General features: G+C 46.1%; 1 protein-coding gene across 2 annotated transcripts in view; it reads right to left on the reverse strand.

Moving 5' to 3' along the window:
* Positions 1–11,740: 11,740 nt before the first annotated feature.
* The window catches only part of LOC128233008 (uncharacterized), a 30,025-nt gene continuing 17,837 nt past the window's right edge, over positions 11,741–23,928 (reverse strand). For both annotated transcript variants that reach the window (XM_052946858.1, XM_052946859.1), the window contains exons 2-3: positions 16,913–18,021; positions 11,741–14,988 (exon numbers count right to left, since the gene is read on the reverse strand). In XM_052946858.1, coding sequence (XP_052802818.1) covers positions 13,963–14,988; positions 16,913–17,995 — 2,109 coding nt within the window. In that variant the 5' untranslated portion in view covers positions 17,996–18,021 and the 3' untranslated portion in view covers positions 11,741–13,962. The remainder of the gene's footprint in view (positions 14,989–16,912; positions 18,022–23,928) is intronic.

Below are 23,928 nucleotides of genomic sequence, written 5' to 3' on the forward strand. Positions count from 1 at the left end.
AAATGATCACTGAAGACATTGTACAAGGTTATTCTGAAGCAGCCAGATGGTGTTTGCACCTCAGGATTTGCTCTGTTTTGTTGCCGACCAACTCTTCTTGGCATTGATTGTTGAATGTCGAAGTCTGATCCTATATCCGTTGCTTTCATGTACAGTCCATTCCACACATCAGGATCAGCCCTCCAGTCTGTCACTGCACAATTTGACAATGACGTTCGTTTCTTCAACAGCGTGTAGTAGATCATTGCCTTCCTTTTGAAGTAGATTTGTCAGCTTCACGGTAGTGCCCAATATGTGTTGCACCACTACAAGTGAGATTATGAATTCTGAGCGCAGTACAGCGGCCAATACCGGCCGGCTTTCTCGTCTCCGTCTTCATTAAGAGTTTCAGGTGCGTGGACCACTACGGGGGACGCATTTGGAACGTTTCGAGTGCGTCCACACGACTGGACCACCGTGTCTCACATAACGAGCGAAGCATAGTTCGCAGGTTCATTTCCTCTTTCGTTGCGACGTCACTAGAAAGCTAGTCCTGGAACGCTGCTAGACGTTTTGCTGAATAATTGAACAAGAATCCAATGTCTTGAACTGTTGCCATCATAGTCCGGACACAGAGAATGTTCGAACTATGGGCCAATGCTAGATTCAAGCACTGCGACTTGCAATGCACATAATTTGCATGCGGCAAACGTTCACGCACGCGAGCCTGGAGCCCACGATATTTTCCAGACATGTTGGCGGCACCGTCGTTACTCTGATCTTCAATATTTTAAGGTTGGCTTCCTGCAAAAAATCCATTCTATTTGCGCATAGTGCAACCCCTTTTATAGAAGTACACCTAATGAACCCCAGAAACATCAAATGTAACATAGTTTTAATAAATTGCATTATATCTAGATAAAACATCTCTAACGTGTTAGAATAGTTAGTCTTCAATGTGTTTCTAGGACATACGAGTACATCAAATAACCATCCATCTATTTATAACACATTATCTAACCGGGATGGAAACTGGTACTGGAGGCATGATTGCCATATTGGCCCCAGACTGTTGATAATTTCAAATATTAAAGCGCCCGCAAACTTTTAGCAAGCCGATTGGAAATGTTTAATGTACGGCGTCAAAGCGCACACTACTGGTATGCAACTTTCGATAAAATATATACGGAGCATTAATGTCATGTGAAAATGTATATTAGAGCAAAGGAAAACGATGGATTTGAAATATCCGGTTTCCGATTAACGCGCATTTGTCGCAATTTCATAGTTTAGCCGCCCCCACCCCCACACACCCTATGCCTACAGTTTTTATTGCAGATTTATCATTTTTATTTTGTAGATTTTTCTGAAAAATGTGTAGGCTACGCCCCTGTGAACACTACCATGGGGATGTGGAGAGGCCTTGAACTGTGGCCACTGGCAGCATTATGGAGTGACCTTGCATTATGTTCACTGGTAGAGATATGGAGAAGCCATGCACAGTGGTCACAGACAGAGATATGGAGCGGCCTTGTACTGAGGTCACTGGCAGAGATATTGAGCGGCCTTGCACTGTGGTCACTGTGCATATATTTGGAGCGGCCTTGCATTTTGGTCACTGTGCAGAGATATCATAGGTAGCGGCCTTGCACTGTGGTCACTGGTAGAGATATGGAGCGGCCTTGCATTGTGGTCACTGGCAGAGATATGGAGCGGCCTTGTACTGTGGTCACTGGCAGAGATATGGTGGCCTTGCACTGTGGTCAATCTGCAGAGTCATGGAGCCGCCTTGCAATGTTGTCACTGTGCAGAAACATGGAGCGGCCTTGTACTGTGATCACTGGCATATACATAGAGTGACTTTGCTCTGTGGTCACTGTGCAGAGGAATGGAGTGGACTTGCATTATGGTCAATGTGCAGAGATATGGAGTGGCCTTGCAATGTGGTCATTGTACAGAGACATGGAGTGGCCTTGCAATGTGGTCACTGTACAGAGACATGGAGTGGCCTTGCAATGTGGTCATTGTACAAAGACATGGAGCGGCCTTGCAATGTGGTCACTGTGCAGAGATATGGAGTGGCCTTGCACTGTGGTCACTGTGCAGAGATATGGAGTGGCCTTGCAATGTGGTCATTGTGCAGAGACATGGAGTGGCCTTGCACTGTGGTCATTGTACAGAGACATGGAGAGGCCTTGCACTGTGGTCACTGTGCAGAGATATGGAGCGGCCTTGCATTGTGGTCACTATGCAGAGATATGGAGTGGCCTTGCAATGTGGTCATTGTGCAGAGATATGGAGCGGCCTTGCAATGTGGTCATTGTGCAGAGATATAGAGCGGCCTTGCAATGTGGTCATTGGACAGAGATATGGAGTGGTCTTGCATTGTGGTCACTGTGCAGAGATATGGAGCGGACTTGCAATGTGGTCACTGTAAAGAGATATGGATCGGACTTGCAATGTGGTCACTATAAAGAGACATGGAGCGGCCTTGCAATGTGGCCACTGTACAGAGTCATGGAGCGGCCTTGCAGTATGGCCACTGTACAGAGACATGGAGCGGCCTTGCAATGTGGCCACTGTAAAGAGACATGGAGCGGCCTTGCAATATGGTCACTGTAAAGAGACATGAAGCGGCCTTGCAATGTGGCCACTGTACAGAGACATGGAGCGGACTTGCAATGTGGTCACTGTAAAGAGTCATGGAGAGGCCTTGCAATGTGGTCACTGTACAGAGACATGGAGCGGCCTTGCAATGTGGTCACTGTACAGAGTCATGGAGCGGCCTTGCAATGTGGCCACTGTACAGAGATATTGAGCGGCCTTGCAATGTGGTCACTGTACAGAGACATGGAACGGCCTTGCAATGTGGTCACTGTAAAGAGACATGGAGCGGCCTTGCAATGTGGTCACTGTACAGAGACATGAAGCGGCCTTGCAATGTGGTCACTGTAAAGAGACATGGAGTGGCCTTGCAATGTGGTCACTGTAAAGAGACATGGAGTGGCCTTGCAATGTGGCCACTGTACAGAGATATTGAGCGGCCTTGCAATGTGGTCACTGTACAGAGACATGGAACGGCCTTGCAATGTGGTCACTGTAAAGAGACATGGAGTGGCCTTGCAATGTGGCCACTGTACAGAGACATGGAGCGGCCTTGCAATGTGGCCACTGTACAGAAATATGGAGTGGCCTTGCACTGTGGCCACTGTACAGAGACATGGAGCGACCTTGCACTGTGGTCACTGTACAGAGACATGGAGTGGCCTTGCTCTGTGGCTACTGTAAAGCGACATGGAGTGGCCTTGCAATGTGGTCACCGTACAAAGACATGGAGTGGCCTTGCACTGTGGTCACTGTACAGAGACATGGTGCGACCTGGTACTGTGGTCACAGTACAGAGACATGGAGTAATCTTGCTCAGTGGCCACTGTAAAGCGACATGGAGTGGCCTTGCAATATGGTCACCGTACACAGCCATGGAGTGGTCTTGCACTGTGGTCACTGTACAGAGCCATGGAGTGACCTTGCACTGTGGTCACTGTAAAGAGATATGGAGCGGCCTTGCAATGTGGTCACTGTATAGAGACATGGAGCGGTCTTGCACTGTGGTCACTGTATAGAGACATTGAGTAGTCTTGCTCTGTGGTCACTGTACTGAGACATGGAGCGGCCTTGCAATGTGGTCACTGTACAGAGACATGGGGTGGCCTTGCATTGTGGTCACTGTACAGAGACATGGAGTGGCCTTGCAGTGTGGTCACTGTACAGAGACATGGAGTGGCCTTGCAATGTGGTCACTGTAAAGGGATATGGAGTGGCCTTGCAATGTGGTCACTGTAAAGAGATATGGAGCGGCCTTGCAATGTGGTTACTGTACAGAGACATGGAACGGCCTTGCAATGTGGTCACTGTTCAGAGACATGGAGCGGCCTTGCAATGTGGTCACTGTACAGAGACATGGAGCGGCCTTGCAATGTGTTCATTGTACAGAGATATGGATCGGACTTGCAATGTGGTCACTGTAAAGAGACATGGAGCGGCGTTGCAATGTGGTCACTGTAAAGAGACATGGGCGGCCTTGCAATGTGGTCACTGTAAAGAGACATGGAACGGCCTTGCAATGTGGTCACTGTAAAGAGATATGGAGCGGCCTTGGAATGTGGTCACTGTAAAGAGACATGGAGCGGCCTTGCAATGTGGTCACTGTACAGAGACATGGAGTGGCCTTGCAATGTGGTCACTGTAAAGAGATATGGAGCGGCCTTGCAATGTGGTCACTGTATAGAGACATGGAGCGGCCTTGCAATGTGGCCACTGTACAGAGACATGGAGCGGCCTTGCAATGTGGTAACTGTAAAGAGACATGGAGCGGCCTTGCAATGTGGTAACTGTAAAGAGATATGGAGCGGCCTTGCAATGTGGTCACTGTAAAGAGACATGGAGCGGCCTTGCAATGTGGCCACTGTAAAGAGACATGGAGCGGCCTTGCAATGTGGTCACTGTAAAGAGACATGGAGCGGCCTTGCAATGTGGTCACTGTAAAGAGATATGGAGCGGCCTTGCAATGTGGTCACTGTAAAGAGACATGGAGCGGCCTTGCAATGTGGTCACTGTAAAGAGACATGGAGCGGCCTTGCAATGTGGTCACTGTACAGAGGCTTGGAGCGGCCTTGCAATGTGGCCACTGTACAGAGACATGGAGTGGCCTTGCAATGTGGTCACTGTAAAGAGATATGGAGCGGCCTTGCAATGTGGTCACTGTACAGAGGCTTGGAGCGGCCTTGCAATGTGGTCACTGTAAAGAGATATGGAGCGGCCTTGCAATGTGGTCACTGTACAGAGGCTTGGAGCGGCCTTGCAATGTGGCCACTGTACAGAGACATGGAGCGGCCTTGCAATGTGGTCACTGTAAGGAGACATGGAGCGGCCTTGCAATGTGGTCACTGTACAGAGACATGGAGCGGCCTTGCAATGTGGTCACTGTACAGAGACATGGATCGGCCTTGCAATATGGCCACTGTACAGAGACATGGAGCGGCCTTGCAATGTGGTCACTGTACAGAGACATGGAGCGGCATAGCAATATGGTCACTGTACAGAGACATGGAGTGGCCTTGCAATGTGGCCACTGTACAGAGACATGGAGTGGCCTTGCAATGTGGTCACTGTAAAGAGTTATTGAGCGGCCTTGCAATGTGGTCACTGTACAGAGACATGGAGTGGCCTTGCAATGTGGTCACTGTAAAGAGATATGGAGTGGCCTTGCAATGTGGTCACTGTACAGAGACATGGAGTGGCCTTGCAATATGGCCATTGTACAGAGATATGGAGCGGCCTTGCAATGTGGTCACTGTACAGAGACATGGATCGGCCTTGCAATGTGGTCACTGTAAAGAGACATGGAGCGGCCTTGCAATGTGGCCACTGTACAGAGACATGGAGCGGCATAGCAATATGGTCACTGTACAGAGACACGGAGCGGCCTTGCAATGTGGTCACTGTACAGAGACATGGAGCGGCCTTGCAATGTGGCCACTGTAAAGAGTCATGGAGCGACCTTGCAATGTGGTCACTGTAAAGAGATATGGAGCGGCCTTGCAATGTGGTCACTGTATAGATGCTTGAAGCGGCCTTGCAATGTGGCCAACGTACAGAGACATGGAGTGGCCTTGCAATGTGGCCACTGTACAGAGACATGGAACGGCATAGCAATATGGTCACTGTACAGATACATGGAACGTCCTTGCAATGTGGTCACTGTACAGAGACATGGAGCGGCCTTGCAATGTGGTCACTGTACAGAGACATGTAGTGGCCTTGTACTGTGGTCACTGTCCAGAGATATGGAGTGGACTTGCACTGTAGTCACTGTACAGAGTTTTGGAGCGGCCTTGCAATGTGGTCACTGTAAAGAGATATGGAGCGGCCTTGCAATGTGGTCACTGTATAGATGCTTGAAGCGGCCTTGCAATGTGGCCAACGTACAGAGACATGGAGCGTCCTTGCAATGTGGTCACTGTACAGAGACATGGAACGGCATAGCAATATGGTCACTGTACAGATACATGGAACGTCCTTGCAATGTGGTCACTGTACAGAGACATGGAGCGGCCTTGCAATGTGGTCACTGTACAGAGACATGTAGTGGCCTTGTACTGTGGTCACTGTCCAGAGATATGGAGTGGACTTGCACTGTAGTCACTGTACAGAGTTTTGGAGCGGCCTTGCAATGTGGTCACTGTAAAGAGATATGGAGCGGCCTTGCAATGTGGTCACTGTATAGATGCTTGAAGCGGCCTTGCAATGTGGCCAACGTACAGAGACATGAAGCGGCCTTGCAATGTGGCCACTGTACAGAGACATGGAGCGGCCTTGCAATGTGGCCACTGTACAGAGACATGGAGCGGCCTTGCAATGTGGTCACTGTACAGAGACATGGAGCGGCCTTGCAATGTGGCCACTGTACAGAGACATGGAGCGGCCTTGCAATGTGGCCACTGTACAGAGACATGAAGCGGCCTTGCAATGTGGTCACTGTACAGAGACATGAAGCGGCCTTGCAATGTGGCCACTGTACAGAGACATGAAGCGGCCTTGCAATGTGGCCACTGTACAGAGACATGAAGCGGCCTTGCAATGTGGTCACTGTACAGAGACATGAAGCGGCCTTGCAATGTGGCCACTGTAAAGAGACATGAAGCGGCCTTGCAATGTGGCCACTGTACAGAGACATGGAGCGGCCTTGCAATGTGGTCACTGTACAGAGACATGAAGCGGCCTTGCAATGTGGCCACTGTACAGAGACATGGAGCGGCTTTGCAATGTGGTTTGCTGTAACGAGACATGGAGCGGCCTTGCAATGTGGCCACTGTACAGAGACATGAAGCGGCCTTGCAATGTGGCCACTGTAAAGAGACATGAAGCGGCCTTGCAATGTGGTCACTGTACAGAGACATGAAGCGGCCTTGCAATGTGGCCACTGTACAGAGACATGGAGCGGCCTTGCAATGTGGTCACTGTACAGAGACATGAAGCGGCCTTGCAATGTGGCCACTGTACAGAGACATGAAGCGGCCTTGCAGTATGGTCACTGTAAAGAGATATGGAGCGGCCTTGCAATGTGGTCACTGTACAGAGACATGGAGCGGCCTTGCAATGTGGCCACTGTACAGAGACATGGAGCGGCCTTGCAATGTGGCCACTGTACAGAGACATGGAGCGGCCTTGCAATGTGGCCACTGTAAAGAGTCATGAAGCGGCCTTGCAATGTGGCCACTGTACAGAGGCTTGGAGTGGCCTTGCAATGTGGCCACTGTACAGAGACATGAAGCGGCCTTGCAATGTGGCCACTGTACAGAGACATGGAGCGGCCTTGCAATGTGGTCACTGTACAGAGACATGAAGCGGCCTTGCAATGTGGCCACTGTACAGAGACATGAAGCGGCCTTGCAATGTGGCCACTGTACAGAGACATGAAGCGGCCTTGCAATGTGGTCACTGTACAGAGACATGGAGCGGCCTTGCAATGTGGCCACTGTACAGAGACATGAAGCGGCCTTGCAATGTGGCCACTGTACAGAGACATGGAGCGGCCTTGCAATGTGGCCACTGTAAAGAGACATGGAGCGGCCTTGCAATGTGGCCACTGTACAGAGACATGGAGCGGCCTTGCAATGTGGTCACTGTACAGAGACATGAAGCGGCCTTGCAATGTGGCCACTGTACAGAGACATGGAGCGGACTTGCAATGTGGCCACTGTACAGAGACATGGAGCGGCCTTGCAATGTGGCCACTGTACAGAGACATGGAGCGGCCTTGCAATGTGGCCACTGTACAGAGACATGGAGCGGCCTTGCAATGTGGCCACTGTAAAGAGTCATGAAGCGGCCTTGCAATGTGGCCACTGTACAGAGGCTTGGAGTGGCCTTGCAATGTGGCCACTGTACAGAGACATGAAGCGGCCTTGCAATGTGGCCACTGTACAGAGGCTTGGAGTGGCCTTGCAATGTGGTCACTGTACAGAGACATGGAGCGGCCTTGCAATGTGGCCACTGTACAGAGACATGAAGCGGCCTTGCAATGTGGTCACTGTACAGAGACATGGAGCGGCCTTGCAATGTGGCCACTGTACAGAGACATGAAGCGGCCTTGCAATGTGGCCACTGTACAGAGACATGGAGCGGCCTTGCAATGTGGTCACTGTAAAGAGTCATGGAACGGCCTTGGAATGTGGTCACTGTAAAGAGACATGGAGCGGCCTTGCAATGTGGTCACTGTACAGAGACATGAAGCGGCCTTGCAATGTGGCCACTGTACAGAGACATGGAGCGGACTTGCAATGTGGCCACTGTACAGAGACATGGAGCGGCCTTGCAATGTGGCCACTGTACAGAGACATGGAGCGGCCTTGCAATGTGGTCACTGTACAGAGTCATGAAGCGGCCTTGCAATGTGGCCACTGTAAAGAGTCATGAAGCGGCCTTGCAATGTGGCCACTGTACAGAGACATGAAGCGGCCTTGCAATGTGGCCACTGTACAGAGACATGGAGCGGCCTTGCAATGTGGCCACTGTACAGAGGCTTGGAGCGGCCTTGCAATGTGGTCACTGTACAGAGGCTTGGAGTGGCCTTGCAATGTGGCCACTGTACAGAGGCTTGGAGTGGCCTTGCAATGTGGTCACTGTACAGAGGCTTGGAGCGGCCTTGCAATGTGGCCACTGTACAGAGGCTTGGAGCGGCCTTGCAATGTGGTCACTGTACAGAGACATGGAGCGGCCTTGCAATGTGGTTTGCTGTAACGAGACATGGAGCGGCCTTGCAATGTGGCCACTGTACAGAGACATGAAGCGGCCTTGCAATGTGGCCACTGTACAGAGGCTTGGAGTGGCCTTGCAATGTGGTCACTGTACAGAGACATGGAGCGGCCTTGCAATGTGGCCACTGTACAGAGACATGAAGCGGCCTTGCAATGTGGCCACTGTACAGAGGCTTGGAGCGGCCTTGCAATGTGGCCACTGTACAGAGGCTTGGAGTGGCCTTGCAATGTGGTCACTGTACAGAGACATGGAGCGGCCTTGCAATGTGGCCACTGTACAGAGGCTTGGAGTGGCCTTGCAATGTGGTCACTGTACAGAGACATGGAGCGGCCTTGCAATGTGGCCACTGTACAGAGACATGGAGCGGCCTTGCAATGTGGCCACTGTACAGAGACATGAAGCGGCCTTGCAATGTGGCCACTGTACAGAGACATGGAGCGGCCTTGCAATGTGGCCACTGTACAGAGACATGGAGCGGCCTTGCAATGTGGCCACTGTACAGAGACATGGAGCGGCCTTGCAATGTGGCCACTGTACAGAGACATGGAGCGGCCTTGCAATGTGGTCACTGTACAGAGACATGAAGCGGCCTTGCAATGTGGCCACTGTATAGATGCTTGAAGCGGCCTTGCAATGTGGCCACTGTACAGAGGCTTGGAGTGGCCTTGCAATGTGGCCACTGTACAGAGACATGGAGCGGCCTTGCAATGTGGTCACTGTACAGAGACATGAAGCGGCCTTGCAATGTGGTCACTGTACAGAGACATGGAGCGGCCTTGCAATGTGGCCACTGTACAGAGACATGAAGCGGCCTTGCAATGTGGTCACTGTACAGAGACATGAAGCGGCCTTGCAATGTGGTCACTGTACAGAGACATGGAGCGGCCTTGCAATGTGGCCACTGTACAGAGACATGAAGCGGCCTTGCAATGTGGTCACTGTACAGAGACATGGAGCGGCCTTGCAATGTGGCCACTGTACAGAGACATGGAGCGGCCTTGCAATGTGGTCACTGTACAGAGACATGAAGCGGCCTTGCAATGTGGCCACTGTACAGAGACATGGAGCGGCCTTGCAATGTGGCCACTGTACAGAGACATGAAGCGGCCTTGCAATGTGGCCACTGTACAGAGATATGGAGTGGCCTTGCAATGTGGCCACTGTACAGAGACATGGAGCGGCCTTGCAATGTGGCCACTGTACAGAGACATGGAGCGGCCTTGCAATGTGGTCACTGTACAGAGACATGAAGCGGCCTTGCAATGTGGCCACTGTACAGAGACATGGAGCGGCCTTGCAATGTGGCCACTGTACAGAGACATGGAGCGGCCTTGCAATGTGGCCACTGTACAGAGACATGGAGCGGCCTTGCAATGTGGCCACTGTACAGAGACATGGAGCGGCCTTGCAATGTGGCCACTGTACAGAGACATGAAGCGGCCTTGCAATGTGGTCACTGTACAGAGACATGAAGCGGCCTTGCAATGTGGTCACTGTATAGATGCTTGAAGCGGCCTTGCAATGTGGCCACTGTACAGAGGCTTGGAGTGGCCTTGCAATGTGGCCACTGTACAGAGACATGGAGCGGCCTTGCAATGTGGTCACTGTACAGAGACATGAAGCGGCCTTGCAATGTGGTCACTGTATAGATGCTTGAAGCGGCCTTGCAATGTGGCCACTGTACAGAGGCTTGGAGTGGCCTTGCAATGTGGCCACTGTACAGAGACATGAAGCGGCCTTGCAATGTGGTCACTGTACAGAGACATGAAGCGGCCTTGCAATGTGGCCACTGTACAGAGACATGGAGCGGCCTTGCAATGTGGCCACTGTACAGAGACATGGAGCGGCCTTGCAATGTGGCCACTGTACAGAGACATGGAGCGGCCTTGCAATGTGGCCACTGTACAGAGACATGGAGCGGCCTTGCAATGTGGCCACTGTAAAGAGACATGGAGCGGCCTTGCAATGTGGCCACTGTACAGAGACATGGAGCGGCCTTGCAATGTGGCCACTGTACAGAGACATGGAGCGGCCTTGCAATGTGGCCACTGTACAGAGACATGGAGCGGCCTTGCAATGTGGTCACTGTACAGAGACATGAAGCGGCCTTGCAATGTGGTCACTGTACAGAGACATGGAGCGGCCTTGCAATGTGGCCACTGTACAGAGACATGGAGCGGCCTTGCAATGTGGCCACTGTAAAGAGATATGGAGCGGACTTGCAATGTGGTCACTGTAACGAGACATGGAGCGGCCTTGCAATGTGGTCACTGTACAGAGGCTTGGAGCGGCCTTGCAATGTGGCCACTGTACAGAGACATGGAGCGGCCTTGCAATGTGGTCACTGTAAAGAGTCATGGAGCGACCTTGCAATGTGGTCACTGTAAAGAGATATGGAGCGGCCTTGCAATGTGGTCACTGTAAAGAGATATGGAGCGGCCTTGCAATGTGGTCACTGTATAGATGCTTGAAGCGGCCTTGCAATGTGGCCAACGTACAGAGACATGGAGTGGCCTTGCAATGTGGCCACTGTACAGAGACATGGAGCGGCATAGCAATATGGTCACTGTACAGATACATGGAACGTCCTTGCAATGTGGTCACTGTACAGAGACATGGAGCGGCCTTGCAATGTGGTCACTGTACAGAGACATGTAGTGGCCTTGTACTGTGGTCACTGTCCAGAGATATGGAGTGGACTTGCACTGTAGTCACTGTACAGAGACTTGGAGCGGCCTTGGAATGTGGCCACTATACAGAGACATGGAGCGGCCTTGTACTGTGGTTTGCTGGCAGAGATATAGAGCGGCCTTGTAATATGGTCACTGTACAGAAATATGGAGCGGCCTTGTAATGTGCTGACTTTGCCGAATAATGAATAATGTCATGTATGCACAATGCCCCTTCATAGATTTAAGCGTGGATGATGTCAATGACAAACCAAACTCGTATCGTTTTATTCATTATATAACATCTTTATAATAACTATGTCTTAAAAAATGCGAAATTTCTCGTATACACTTCGCACATTTGGAAATTACTTCACTCAATTATGCTTAACATGTTCACAGCACTGTCTATAATTATATAATGGCATACATTCCAGCAAATCAAAACTTGTTTTATCAATTTTTAAAGAGCAAATCCATCTTGGGTTTTATCATGTTGACAACGAACTAGTTTTGAAGTGTTGAGATAAACCTAGAAAAAAAGCATAAACCCTCCACATTAGAATAACGCTGACCCGTTGCCAGAGTGTTTATTCCACATCTACTGACAAAGAATCACACGAGGCTCTCAAGCTTAAATCTCTAGGGGAACAATCTGTATTCAACAGCACATGTGAATAATGTAAATAGATAATTATATAATATGTACATGTATGATACTTTTTTTTACAAAAAGCGACTGTAAAACAGGAGCACGCGATAACATGTACAATGGATATACAAAATGTAAATGCTTAAAACGTAATTAAATAAAATGACTACAAACAACGTAATACCGAAAAAAGTCAGGCAAGTATTTCGTTATAGAATAGATTAAACAGCAATTGGTACAGAAGATCGTGTGTTAGGTAACTCGAGTAAGGCAAATACAAGAAAAAATGTGACACATACATTTGGAATTATTTTTGCTATAGCAAGGACCTCTACCATCAACCTAGCCAGCCACGCACATGTGCTTAAACACGTGGTTCAGGAACACTAGCACTAGCCAATGCCAATGCCAAACACAATTCAATGCTTATACCGTGTCGTGTTGGAACACTAGCACGGTGTCCTACCATTTAGCCAATTTATTGCTTATACACACTAGTACGGTGATCTACCATTTAGCTAACTTGTCACACACACTTAAACTCTTAAATCGAGTCGTGCAAGCTCGGTGATTTACCATCTAGCTAACCGGCCACAGACAAACAATTAAATACTTTAAATAAAGACAACGTCATGCCACAATAATGCGAGACAAAAGCCGCAATGCCATGTAGAAACTACGTCATGCCACACTGATGCGAGGTTAAAGCTGCAATGTCATGTAGAAACTACGTCCTGCCACACTGGTGCGAGATAAAAGCTACAATGTCATGAAGTACTCCGTCCTGCCACACTAGTGCGGGATAAAAGCCGCAATATCATGTAGGAATTCAAGACGATCGTAAATCCATTTCATTTCTAACTTGATTACTAGAGAACTACCTTAATGTTTCCTATATGACAATTTAAACGATTTTAATACCTTACAGTTATGACCGTTCGTCTGGCTTTAGATGGTATTTTACCAGGAAAGACCTTCTTGAAATCAAAATCGCATTAGCTTATACAAATTTCTTTAAACTCGATTGGGGTGAAAGCTGACAGCTTATAGAACACGTTCGAGTCCGTGACGTGGGCAGAAAGAAAACTGTCGAGTCCGTGTCGTAGGCAGAAATAATTCTGGTGTCCTTCTTGAGAGCCCCGTGAGAAGTGACCCGTGGTGGGGATCGAATCTCTGCGCTGAGAGGCGGACACCTATAACATTGAACAATTCCCCACCACTAACCCCCCCACCCCCTACCCGGACCACTCTCACTCCTAAATACGCATTGATGCAATGTATAATATAAATATAGGAATGTGAAACTCAAATGTATGGAACTATTTATAAATGTGTTACTTAATATGGAACCTTACTTCTTTCACATACTTCTGTATGTACACTATGATAAATATCTTATTTTCGTAATGGACTTTCAGGCGTATATCTAACACTTCGTATTGTTTGCGAGCTACTATTAAGCATTCAAGGTCCATGCTTCTTACCAAGACATTGTTTAACCGTAAGTCATTGTGATGTATTATAACTAAGGTTAAACTGCAGATATTTCAACAAATATGTCGCATACAGTTGTATGCCTCTGTATGTTTCTTTTGAAACAATACTATTTTAAAGAGACTAAATATGCAATGGTGTTGCTGTAGTTAGGCCAGTATAAAAGTACATATTTTAACAAAATAACATACTTTCAATGAATATTCATCGATCGAGTGAACGTATGTTAGAACGCATTCCAAATGGATTCTAATTTACACTTAAGCAGTTTAAATGACATATCTTTGGCTATAGTATATGAAAAAGTTCTATGTATACAAATTGTAAATTCAATAATTACTGAAAACGTTAAACGCAGTGCAAGTTAGATATAAAATAGATGAGTGTAAAAGGAAGAAAACTGTTAGAAGAAGGTTTAAAGCCGTGTGCCCGGTTTGATAATCTGTCTGTTTGTGGTGAGGATGGGCCTGCTCGCCAGGTGTGGTCAGGCCAACGGCGATCCGTTGGCCGCTCGCTCTGGACAGGCACGTCGGACCCGTAGGACGTGGGCGCGCGTGGGGTCGTCGTCCGCGGGGTCAGCGTAGGCGTCTGAACTTCCGGCAAATAAGGACAAGAGCGCGGCTGAGAGGGCACCGTGAAGGTTCGTAGTGCCTCCATACTGCCGCTCTTGAGCCCCTCGACGGCGGCGCTGCCACAGATAGTAGCGTCCACCACGTAAATGGTACCGAGGCGCTCCTCCCGGTCGTCGCCGTGAATGAACACCCAGCACATGTACTCCTGGTGGTGGTGCATCGTCCGAGTGATCACCGAATGCGCGTTCTCGTCATGAGGAAACACCCCAAGACAGTGATATTCCTTCTGGCTGAGACTGAGGCTTGGTGATGAGCAATTGAGCGGATGGAGACCGAGATGTGTGGTGCGGTGTGCAGGGTTGTACATGAGGCAGTAATCGCACACATCCTCCTCATGCACATACACCTGGTTGTCCCGGAACAGCGGAAAGTCCTCAAGCTCACAGTTCACTTTAGAGTGGAAGGCGATATCCACTATGTTCCGCATGGGCTTCTCCTCAATGCCCTTACCGAACATTTCCCGGTCCTCGGCGTTCGGCTTGAACATAGAGTCGTCACAAACATCGTCCTTGAGCGTGTCCCAGGACTTGATGGGCCAGCCTACGCGGTTACTCAGGCGGTACTCCAGGATGGAAGGGGCGTGCTTCCGGACCTCAAGGCACGCATAGCGCGGGAAGCAGCCGTTGTTGAAGGTCTGCAGTAGCATGGTGTTGTTGAGGAAGTCGTGCTCGTCCTTCTCGTGGCACTGGAACCGGCCTCGCCCCGTCATCGACAATGAGTAGAACTCCACGTCCAGGCGCCACTGCAACACACGACACATGCATAATCATTATTATTATTATTATTATTATTATTATTATCATTATTATTATTATTATTATTATTATTATTATTATTATTATTATTATTATTATTATTATGATGATGATGATGATGATTATTATTATTTTTATTAGTATCATCATTATTATTATTATTATTATTATTATTATTATTATTATTATGATGTTGTTGTTGTTGTTGTTGCTGTTGTTGTTGTTTGCTTCATTTATAAATGTATAAGTTCGTATTTCTTCTCTGCTGACAAACCTTATCATAAATACGCGATTGGTTTCGGTGAGCCGCCATGACATTATCATTTTATGACTGATGTTCTGACATTCACAAAACTCGCGTCACGTGTTTCATTTTCTTGAAATAAAGATACAACACTGAAGTAATGTTGAGTGGCATAGTTATATGTAGAAAGTTACAATGTTCGCGTGCAGCATGCGCGGCTTGGGCGGCCGGATGTGAACAATTGATGGGCGCCATCATCGCGCCGACAGCCGGGTCCCCGGGCTCCAATGCAATGGCCCACTGTGTGGCGGGCGCACGCGAGACGCTTCAAGTGTTATTTAATTACAGAGTTTTCAACTCGTCTCGGCCAGAAATTCTGATATATACAGAGTACAAAGCATCTTAAGAAACGATGATAGCTTCAAATCCCTTAAGGCACCGCCAAACATACGTATGCGAATTGAGTTGAAGGTTTTGATGTGGAATAAACAACTTATTTCAAAATGTTTCCTTGCCTGGAAAATGTCCTTTGAAAACAATCGAATAACTCTACGTAAGACAGCTTAAATAGAAACTGGGTAAATCTTTATACTAGTTAAATATATAGAAAGCCGTCTCTTTTTAGGGTAACCATACGACCTTTCATACAACGTGTGCAAAAAACAAGATTAACACTGACGGTGTATGTCTTTGTCTTTAAGCACAATCCTCTGGTGTGAGTGAATTAATGCTCTTGTTTAAATGTGCATGTCTGTTGTCATGATACTTAATCATCAAGAAGAAAGAAGGCACAGCAATTAATTGGATCGAGTTTTCTCATGATTGCAAGTAAACTTTAGCCAAAATGTTGCTACTGCAGAAAAAACAAGTCTTAAAATGCTAAACAACCATATTTAAATTAAGAAAGATAAAAATCTAAATATCTCATGATCCTCCCTAAGGAACTTAGAATTAAAGGGACTCGACACCAAATATCGATTGCAGGGGAAAACGAAAAATTGTCAAAAATGTAAATAAAATATTTATTGTTGTGTACAATGCTTGAATCTTGCTTACTGATTTATCACACCACTAACGACACATTTATCACCGCAGTTTTTGTGTATATTCCCAGTTAGTTTAATAATAATAGCGGCGGTGAATATTTCGACACAACACGTGACCTTCACATGCTAAATATACCCACTTCATGGCTTCCCAAAAGGATGGACAATGCAAGGAAGCAGAAAACTGCTGCGAAACAACGTAGAGCCCGACAGATTAACATCGGTGATGAAATTGATAGATATAAACTTTTGAAAGAGATAAACACTGCTGAAAGTGATAGCGAGCTGGTAAAACGCTTATTGTGAAACGATCACGTGACTTGCAAGGTGTTCGGAAAAACCATTCCGCGATATTCTTGAACGGGAGAACCATTCCGCGCTATTTTTAAACGAGGAAATTTAGCTGAGACAGCTTGTGGGCGACATGATTGTTGGTTGCATTCTTTAATTCATGTAAAAAATTCTATACTTGTTTTGGGGAAATTCTGTAGTTTCGATTTTGGTAGCATCTGGTGTCTAGTCCCTTTGATAAAACAAAGAGAATTACCTAAATACATTTTGTAAAAAAACGACTACCAAATATCGTGAATTGACGCCCACAATGACATCGCACATGCTTACCTCAGTTTCATGGAATCGTTCGAGCCACGTGCCCTGCAAGGAGCCCGGGAAGGAGCACATGCTCGGGTCACCCGTGCAGTAATTGCAGAACTTCCGGCAATGGATGCTGTACATTTCCTGCTTGCACAGCCGACGATCGTCACAGAAACTATACGAGTCCGCACACGTGGAGCTGATGATCCGCTGTTCAAACTCAATGGACAGGTAGTTTGACGTCTCTCGTATAGTTCCACTCCCGTCACCCGGTGCGCACACAAAGTCAATAAATATTTCACCGTGCTCGATCTTTTTATTCATGTCTGTGCCTTTAATTCTCATACACCACGCCTTAAAATCGTCACTTTGAGGTCTAAGTATTACAAATGTGAAATTATTAAAAGTCCACGTGGCGGCACAATATATGGGCTGTACCTTGGCCATCTCAAGAGCGGGTATTCGGCACGCCTCTGACTGGAAATTGATAGTCATGCCGTCCCCGGCTTCACATTCGCTCTCAAGGCGCGGTGGGATGATCTCCGTCGCGCATTTAGGCTCGTTGTCGGAGGAGTGGAACCGGATGTTGTACCCGCCGGAGAACGGACACGCGATTTTTTGCTTTTCAAAGTTTTCAGAAGTCACCATAGGCCAGTTATCCAGAATAAGGTGCTTTTCGCTGCACGCGTTAGGACTGCGATAGTACAGTTCGGAAGATTCGCGTATTTGTATAATACTGTCACTTCGGCGCAGGATTTGCATACACAGATACATGGGTGGTGAGTTGGGCTTAACGGTGGTGTGCTGCACCTCAAACTTGTCGTCGCTGTGTTTGGAGAGGCACTTTCGTTGGTACTGGTAGCAGTTTCCTCCGTCACAGCGGGAGGCCTTCATAAACTGGTCGGTGAAGTAGCCCTTGTTCTGGTTGCCGTGCTCGTTGTGGGTCATCCACATGGCGCTCGTCTCCAGGTAGCGCGGGAACTTGCACGCGCGCACTCCGCACACCACGTACAACATGAGCACAGACACACAGTAGTGGAAACACTGTTTTGAGCAAACATTCAAGGATTGGGTGAACATTTTCATTGTTCTAGTTCGCACATATGGCATATCTATATTTCGTCTCGGATCGAGTCCTGAAAATACACAATAACAAAACGTATGAAAACATTCAACATCCTTAGCAAAAACGAAACAAAATTAAACATGCATGATAACGATGTTCCATTACCAACTTCGGGACATTTTAAATAGTTACTTAGATGCGTCTGCATGACTTCTTGCATCCTGTATTATGACATCTATTTAACAAATTTGTATTGAATTTTCCAGAAACATCTTCAATGGCAATCAACCAGCTCAACTGACAGAGTGCAAATCACTTTGAAAATGAACTTACCGCATGCGGTTTAACTTAAATGGTTGTTTTTAAGGCCACGATCATGTAAAAGGTGTGTGTCATAGAGGTTGCCATTTCGAGCTTAAAGTTTTAGATGTTACATATCATTCATATTGAATCCCCATAAATGATTTTTATGAATGGGAACCAAAAGTTCACTAATAGGGAAATAATTGTAAGTATTCGTATCTGACACTTTCAATATGAAGAAATAACCCGTCTATATGATCAAACGTACACCAAGCAAGATACAGAGCGCTACATGGCAACATGCATCAACCAACCATCAACATGACAACACACATGGTATAACCATCTACATGACAACGCGCATCACACAACCACCAACATGATAAGACGCAAACAAACATCATCAGGATAACACGCATCAAACAACCATCAACATGATAACACGCATCGCATAACCATCAACATGACAACACGCATCAACCAACCATCAACATGACAGCACGCATATCACAACCAGCAACATGACAGCACGCATATCACAACCATCAACATGACAGCACGCATCGCACAACCATCAACATGATAACACGCATCGCACAACCATCAACATGACAACACGCATATCACAACCAGCAACATGACAACACGCATCGCACAACCATCAACATGACAAAATGCATCGCACAACCATCAACATGACAACACGCATAGCACAACCATCGACATGACAACACGCCTAGAACAACCATCAACATGACAACACGCATAGCACAACCATCAACATGACGACACGCATCGCACAGCCATCGACATGACAACACGCATATCACAACCATCAACATGACAACACGCATCGCACAACCATCAACATGACAACACGCATCGCACAACCACCAACATGACAGCACGCATAGCACAACCATCAACATGACAACACGCATAGCACAACCACCAACATGACAACACGCAACGCACAACGATCAACATGACAACACGCATCGCACAACCATCAACATGACATCACGCATAGCACAACCATCAACATGACAACACGCATAGCACAGCCATCGACATGACAACACACATCAAACAACCAGAAACATGACAACACGCATATCACAACCATCAACATGACAACACGCATCGCACAACCATCAACTCAATAACACGCATCAACCAACCATCAACATATCGTTATTGGTAAATGTCTTACGGCTTAAGTCACATTTGAGCTGCTTTGTTTAAACCTATTTGTCTTATTACGATTTTCATGATGATAAGAATCACTTTCGTTGGCACTATGTAACCTTGAGATTAGCCGCGACCATGCTGCGACTCGTAAGAGACTGATAACACGGATGGTCGTTAGACTTTGATTTGTCGTACGATCACCAAAGACCTGCGACGATCATTATTGACCACTCTCACGACTAGTCATCACTGGTCGTTTTTTCGAATGGTCGTAACTGGTTATGACTGGTCGTGAAAATAGTCGTGCAACTTGTCGTGACTTTTACGACTGGTCGTACAATTGGTTGTGACCGGTTTAGAATGGTCGTGTAACTGGTCGTGTCTGGAGCGATTACAAATTCAGCTCTCTCTAAAATGATATTACGTTCGTTCTCTTTTTTCAAATAAACGAGGAATTAATATGTTGGTTCCCGTTAAGTTCTATACACTACAGTCTTTTTCCTGGCAATTATAATGAACTATGTTTTTATTCTTATTAATTCCAATGTATTGCTTATTGGTCTCAAGAGTATTTATTTGTTTAAAGCTGATGGTAGATACATTTTTTCAGAACCAACCCGGTATATTGTTTATATCTCACAGGATTGGTCTTTGAAAGTCATGACTAATTGCACGACTTTTTGACGACTGAAGAGTCCACCGATCAATAACGTAAAACCATTCAAAACTTGTAGCACGGCTGTTGAAAGCCAGCCTAAGACAACCTAGGATGCATTTTGTCTCATGCAGTTCTTTTTAACTTGATCAAACGAGTTCGGTCGTTCAATTAGCAAGACAATCCAATGCCCCCCAGAACTTGTGACAGGACCTTTCTACGATTCATTGCGTCTCCAGTCTTAGCAGACCGTACCCTGTTGAAAGTTTATCTTTCATTGCAACTACACATTATATACAAATATATATACGAAATGGTACTGATGGTGATGACAGCTATTATCTGAAATCGTTAACAAAGTGAGTTCTGGCTACTGACTAGAATAAAGGGCTTGTACACTACTCTCATATAAAAAACAAATGCATTACCAACCATCCAAACATCATCGATGATCGCTTCAAAACATCTCAATAACATGGAAATGGTGAGTTTTAATTTCTATGAAAACTGTCACCAATTATTTCCGAGCGGTTGTGCGCAAAAGTAGAAACAAAGCGCTGATGTCTAATGATACAACAACCCTATCACCACAGGGTCCGTAGTGTTGCCTCAACCGCTCGACAACTTCCACAACCCACAATGGAGTTGTTCTCGCAGTAATTAAAATGTTTAATATTGAACGTGACCTGTCAGCAAGCATCATTAGTCAGTGTTTACAACGCTTTGTCGGGAGGGGATCGTAGATACATCATTCAGGAGAAAGAGTCGCTTAAAAATAAAGACAAATGAAAAACACCAGCGGAATGTGGCAGGCAACTTGATAGTTGTGTAGTAAAAGTTCGTTTATTGAACTCGTATAAACATAACGCTTCTGAAAAATTACACCAAACAAATCAAGCATTTTGCCTTTTACAAAACAATTACGATAGTCAGATTTACAACAAAGAACGCTTAACACTGAAAACTGAGAACAGATCAGAGAACAGAACACTGAAACAGAACACTAACGTTGAGAACAGAACACTGAAACAGAACACTAACGTTGAGAACAGAACACTGAAACAGAACACTAACGTTGAGAACAGAACACTGAAACAGAACACTAACGTTGAGAACAGAACACTGAAACAGAACACTAACATTGAGAACAAAACACTGAAACAGAACACTAACGTTGAGAACAGAACACTGAAACAGAACTCTAACGTTGAGAACAGAACACTGAGAACAGAATTTGTAAACAGATGCATGCAATACTTAAAGTCAGGAGTAATAAATGCAAATCCTTAACAAAACGTAATTTTGATGTTAAATTTGTTTAGGTGCTGGGCCTTCTTTACAGTCATTCAATGACAACCTAGGTTCAGGGCCTTTCTTACAACAGCCAATCAATGACAACCTAGGTCCAGTGCCTTTTTAAGAGCCAATCAATGACAACCTAGGTTCAGGGTCATTTTAGAGCCAATCAATGACAACCTAGGTTAAGGGCCTTTTTTTAGAGCCAATCAATGACAATATAGGTTCAGGGCCTTTTCTTACTGCCAATCAATGGCAACCTAGGTTCAGAGCCTTTTTAGAGCCAATCAATGACGATCTAGGTTCAGGGCAATTTTAACAACCAATCAATGACAATCAAGGTTGAGGGCCTTTGCCTTTATTACAGCCAATCAATGGTAACCTAGGTTCTTGACCGTTTTACAGCCAATCAATGACACCCTAGGTTCAGGGCCTTTTTTACTGCCAATCAATGGCAACCTAGGTTCAGGGCCATTTTACAACCAATCAATAACAATCTAGGTTGAAGGCCTTTATTACAGCCAATCAATGACAACCTAGGTGCAGGGCTTTTTAACAACCAATCAATGACAACCTAGGTTCAGAGCCTTTATTACAGCCAATCAATGGCAACCTATGTTCAGGACCGTTTTACAGCCAATCAATGACAAACTAGGTTCAGGGCCTTTTCTTTCTGCCATTCAATGGCAACCTAGGTTCAGGGCCCTTTAACAGCCAATTAATGACAACCTAGGTGCAGGGCCTTTTTACAACCAATCAATGACAACCTAGGTTCAGGGCCTTTATTACAGCCAATCAATGGCAACCTAGGTGCAGGGCCTTTATTACAGCCAATCAATGACAACCTAGGTGCAGGTTTTTTTTACAACCAATCAATGACAATATATGTTCAGGGCCTTTTCTTTCTGTCAATCAATGGCAGCCTAGGTTCAGGGCCCTTTAACAGACAATTAATGACAACCTAGGTTCAGGGCCTTTTACAACCAATCAATGACAACCTAGGTTCAGGGCCTTTATTACAGCCAATCAATGACAACCTAGGTGCAGGTTTTTTTTACAACCAATCAATGACAATATAGGTTCAGGGCCTTTTACAACCAAACAATGGCAACCTAGTTGCAGGGCCTTTATTACAGCCAATCAATGACAACCTAGGTGCAGGTTTTTTTTACAACCAATCAATGACAATATAGGTTCAGGGCCTTTTCTTACTGCCAATCAATGGCAACCTAGGTTCAGGGCCCTTTAACACCCAATAAATTACAACCTAGGTTCAGGGCCTTTATTACAGCCAATCAATGACAATCTAGGTTCAGGGCCTTTATTACAGCCAATCAATGGCAACCTATGTTCAGGGCCTTTATTACAACCAATCAATGACAATATAGGTTCAGTGCCTTTATTACAGCCAATCAATGACAATATAGGTTCAGTGCCTTTATTACAGCCAATCAATGACAATATAGGTTCAGTGCCTTTATTACAGCCAATCAATGGCAACCTAGGCTCAGGGCCTTTATTACAGCCAATCAATGGCAACCTAGGTTCAGGGCCTTTAATACAGCCAATCAATGGCAACCTAGGCTCAGGGCCTTTATTACAGCCAATCAATGGCAACCTAGGTTCAGGGCCTTTAATACAGCCAATCAATGGCAACCTAGGCTCAGGGCCTTTATTACAGCCAATCAATGGCAACCTAGGTTCAGGGCCTTTAATACAGCCAATCAATGACAACCTAGGCTCAGGGCCTTTATTACAGCCAATCAATGGCAACCTTGGTTCAGGGCCTTTAATACAGCCAATCAATGGCAACCTAGGCTCAGGGCCTTTATTACAGCCAATCAATGGCAACCTAGGTTCAGGGCCTTTAATACAGCCAATCAATGACAACCTCGGTTCAGGGCCTTTATTACAGCCAATCAATGACAACCTAGGTTCAGGGCCTTTAATACAGCCAATCAATGACAATTTAGGTTCAGGGCCTTTATTACAACCAATCAAAGGCAACCTAGGCTTAGGCCATTTACAGCCAATTAATGACAATCTAGGTTCAGGGCCTTTATTACAACCAATCAAAGGCAACCTAGGCTTAGGCCATTTACAGCCAATTAATGACAATCTAGGTTCAGGGCCTTTTTTACAACCAATCAATGACAATCTAGGTTCAGGACCTTTTTTACAGCCAATCAATGACACCCTAGCACTTCTATGCAGGAGTAGCAATGATTGAACTTAGTCAAATACGTGAAAGCAAACACATCTCTCTCAAAGTGCTTTTAGCTGAAACACACCATTGAATACTTCATTTCAATTATCCAAATTTACAATATTGAACCAATTCTCTTGGGGACAATGAAATCAAATGTTAAATTTAAATTACAAACGTAACAGGAACAAATGACAGTTAAACAGACTATTTCTGCTCTATGTCATATATTCAAACAGATACATGTACCAACACTTTAGATTCAATAGTAGGTTTTTTGTTAAGTCAACTTTAATTAAATACGAGTGACACATGGCCCGGAAATA

This window comes from Mya arenaria, chromosome 4 (assembly GCF_026914265.1).
Source record: "Mya arenaria isolate MELC-2E11 chromosome 4, ASM2691426v1".
NCBI classification, from domain to species: Eukaryota; Metazoa; Mollusca; class Bivalvia; order Myida; family Myidae; genus Mya; species Mya arenaria.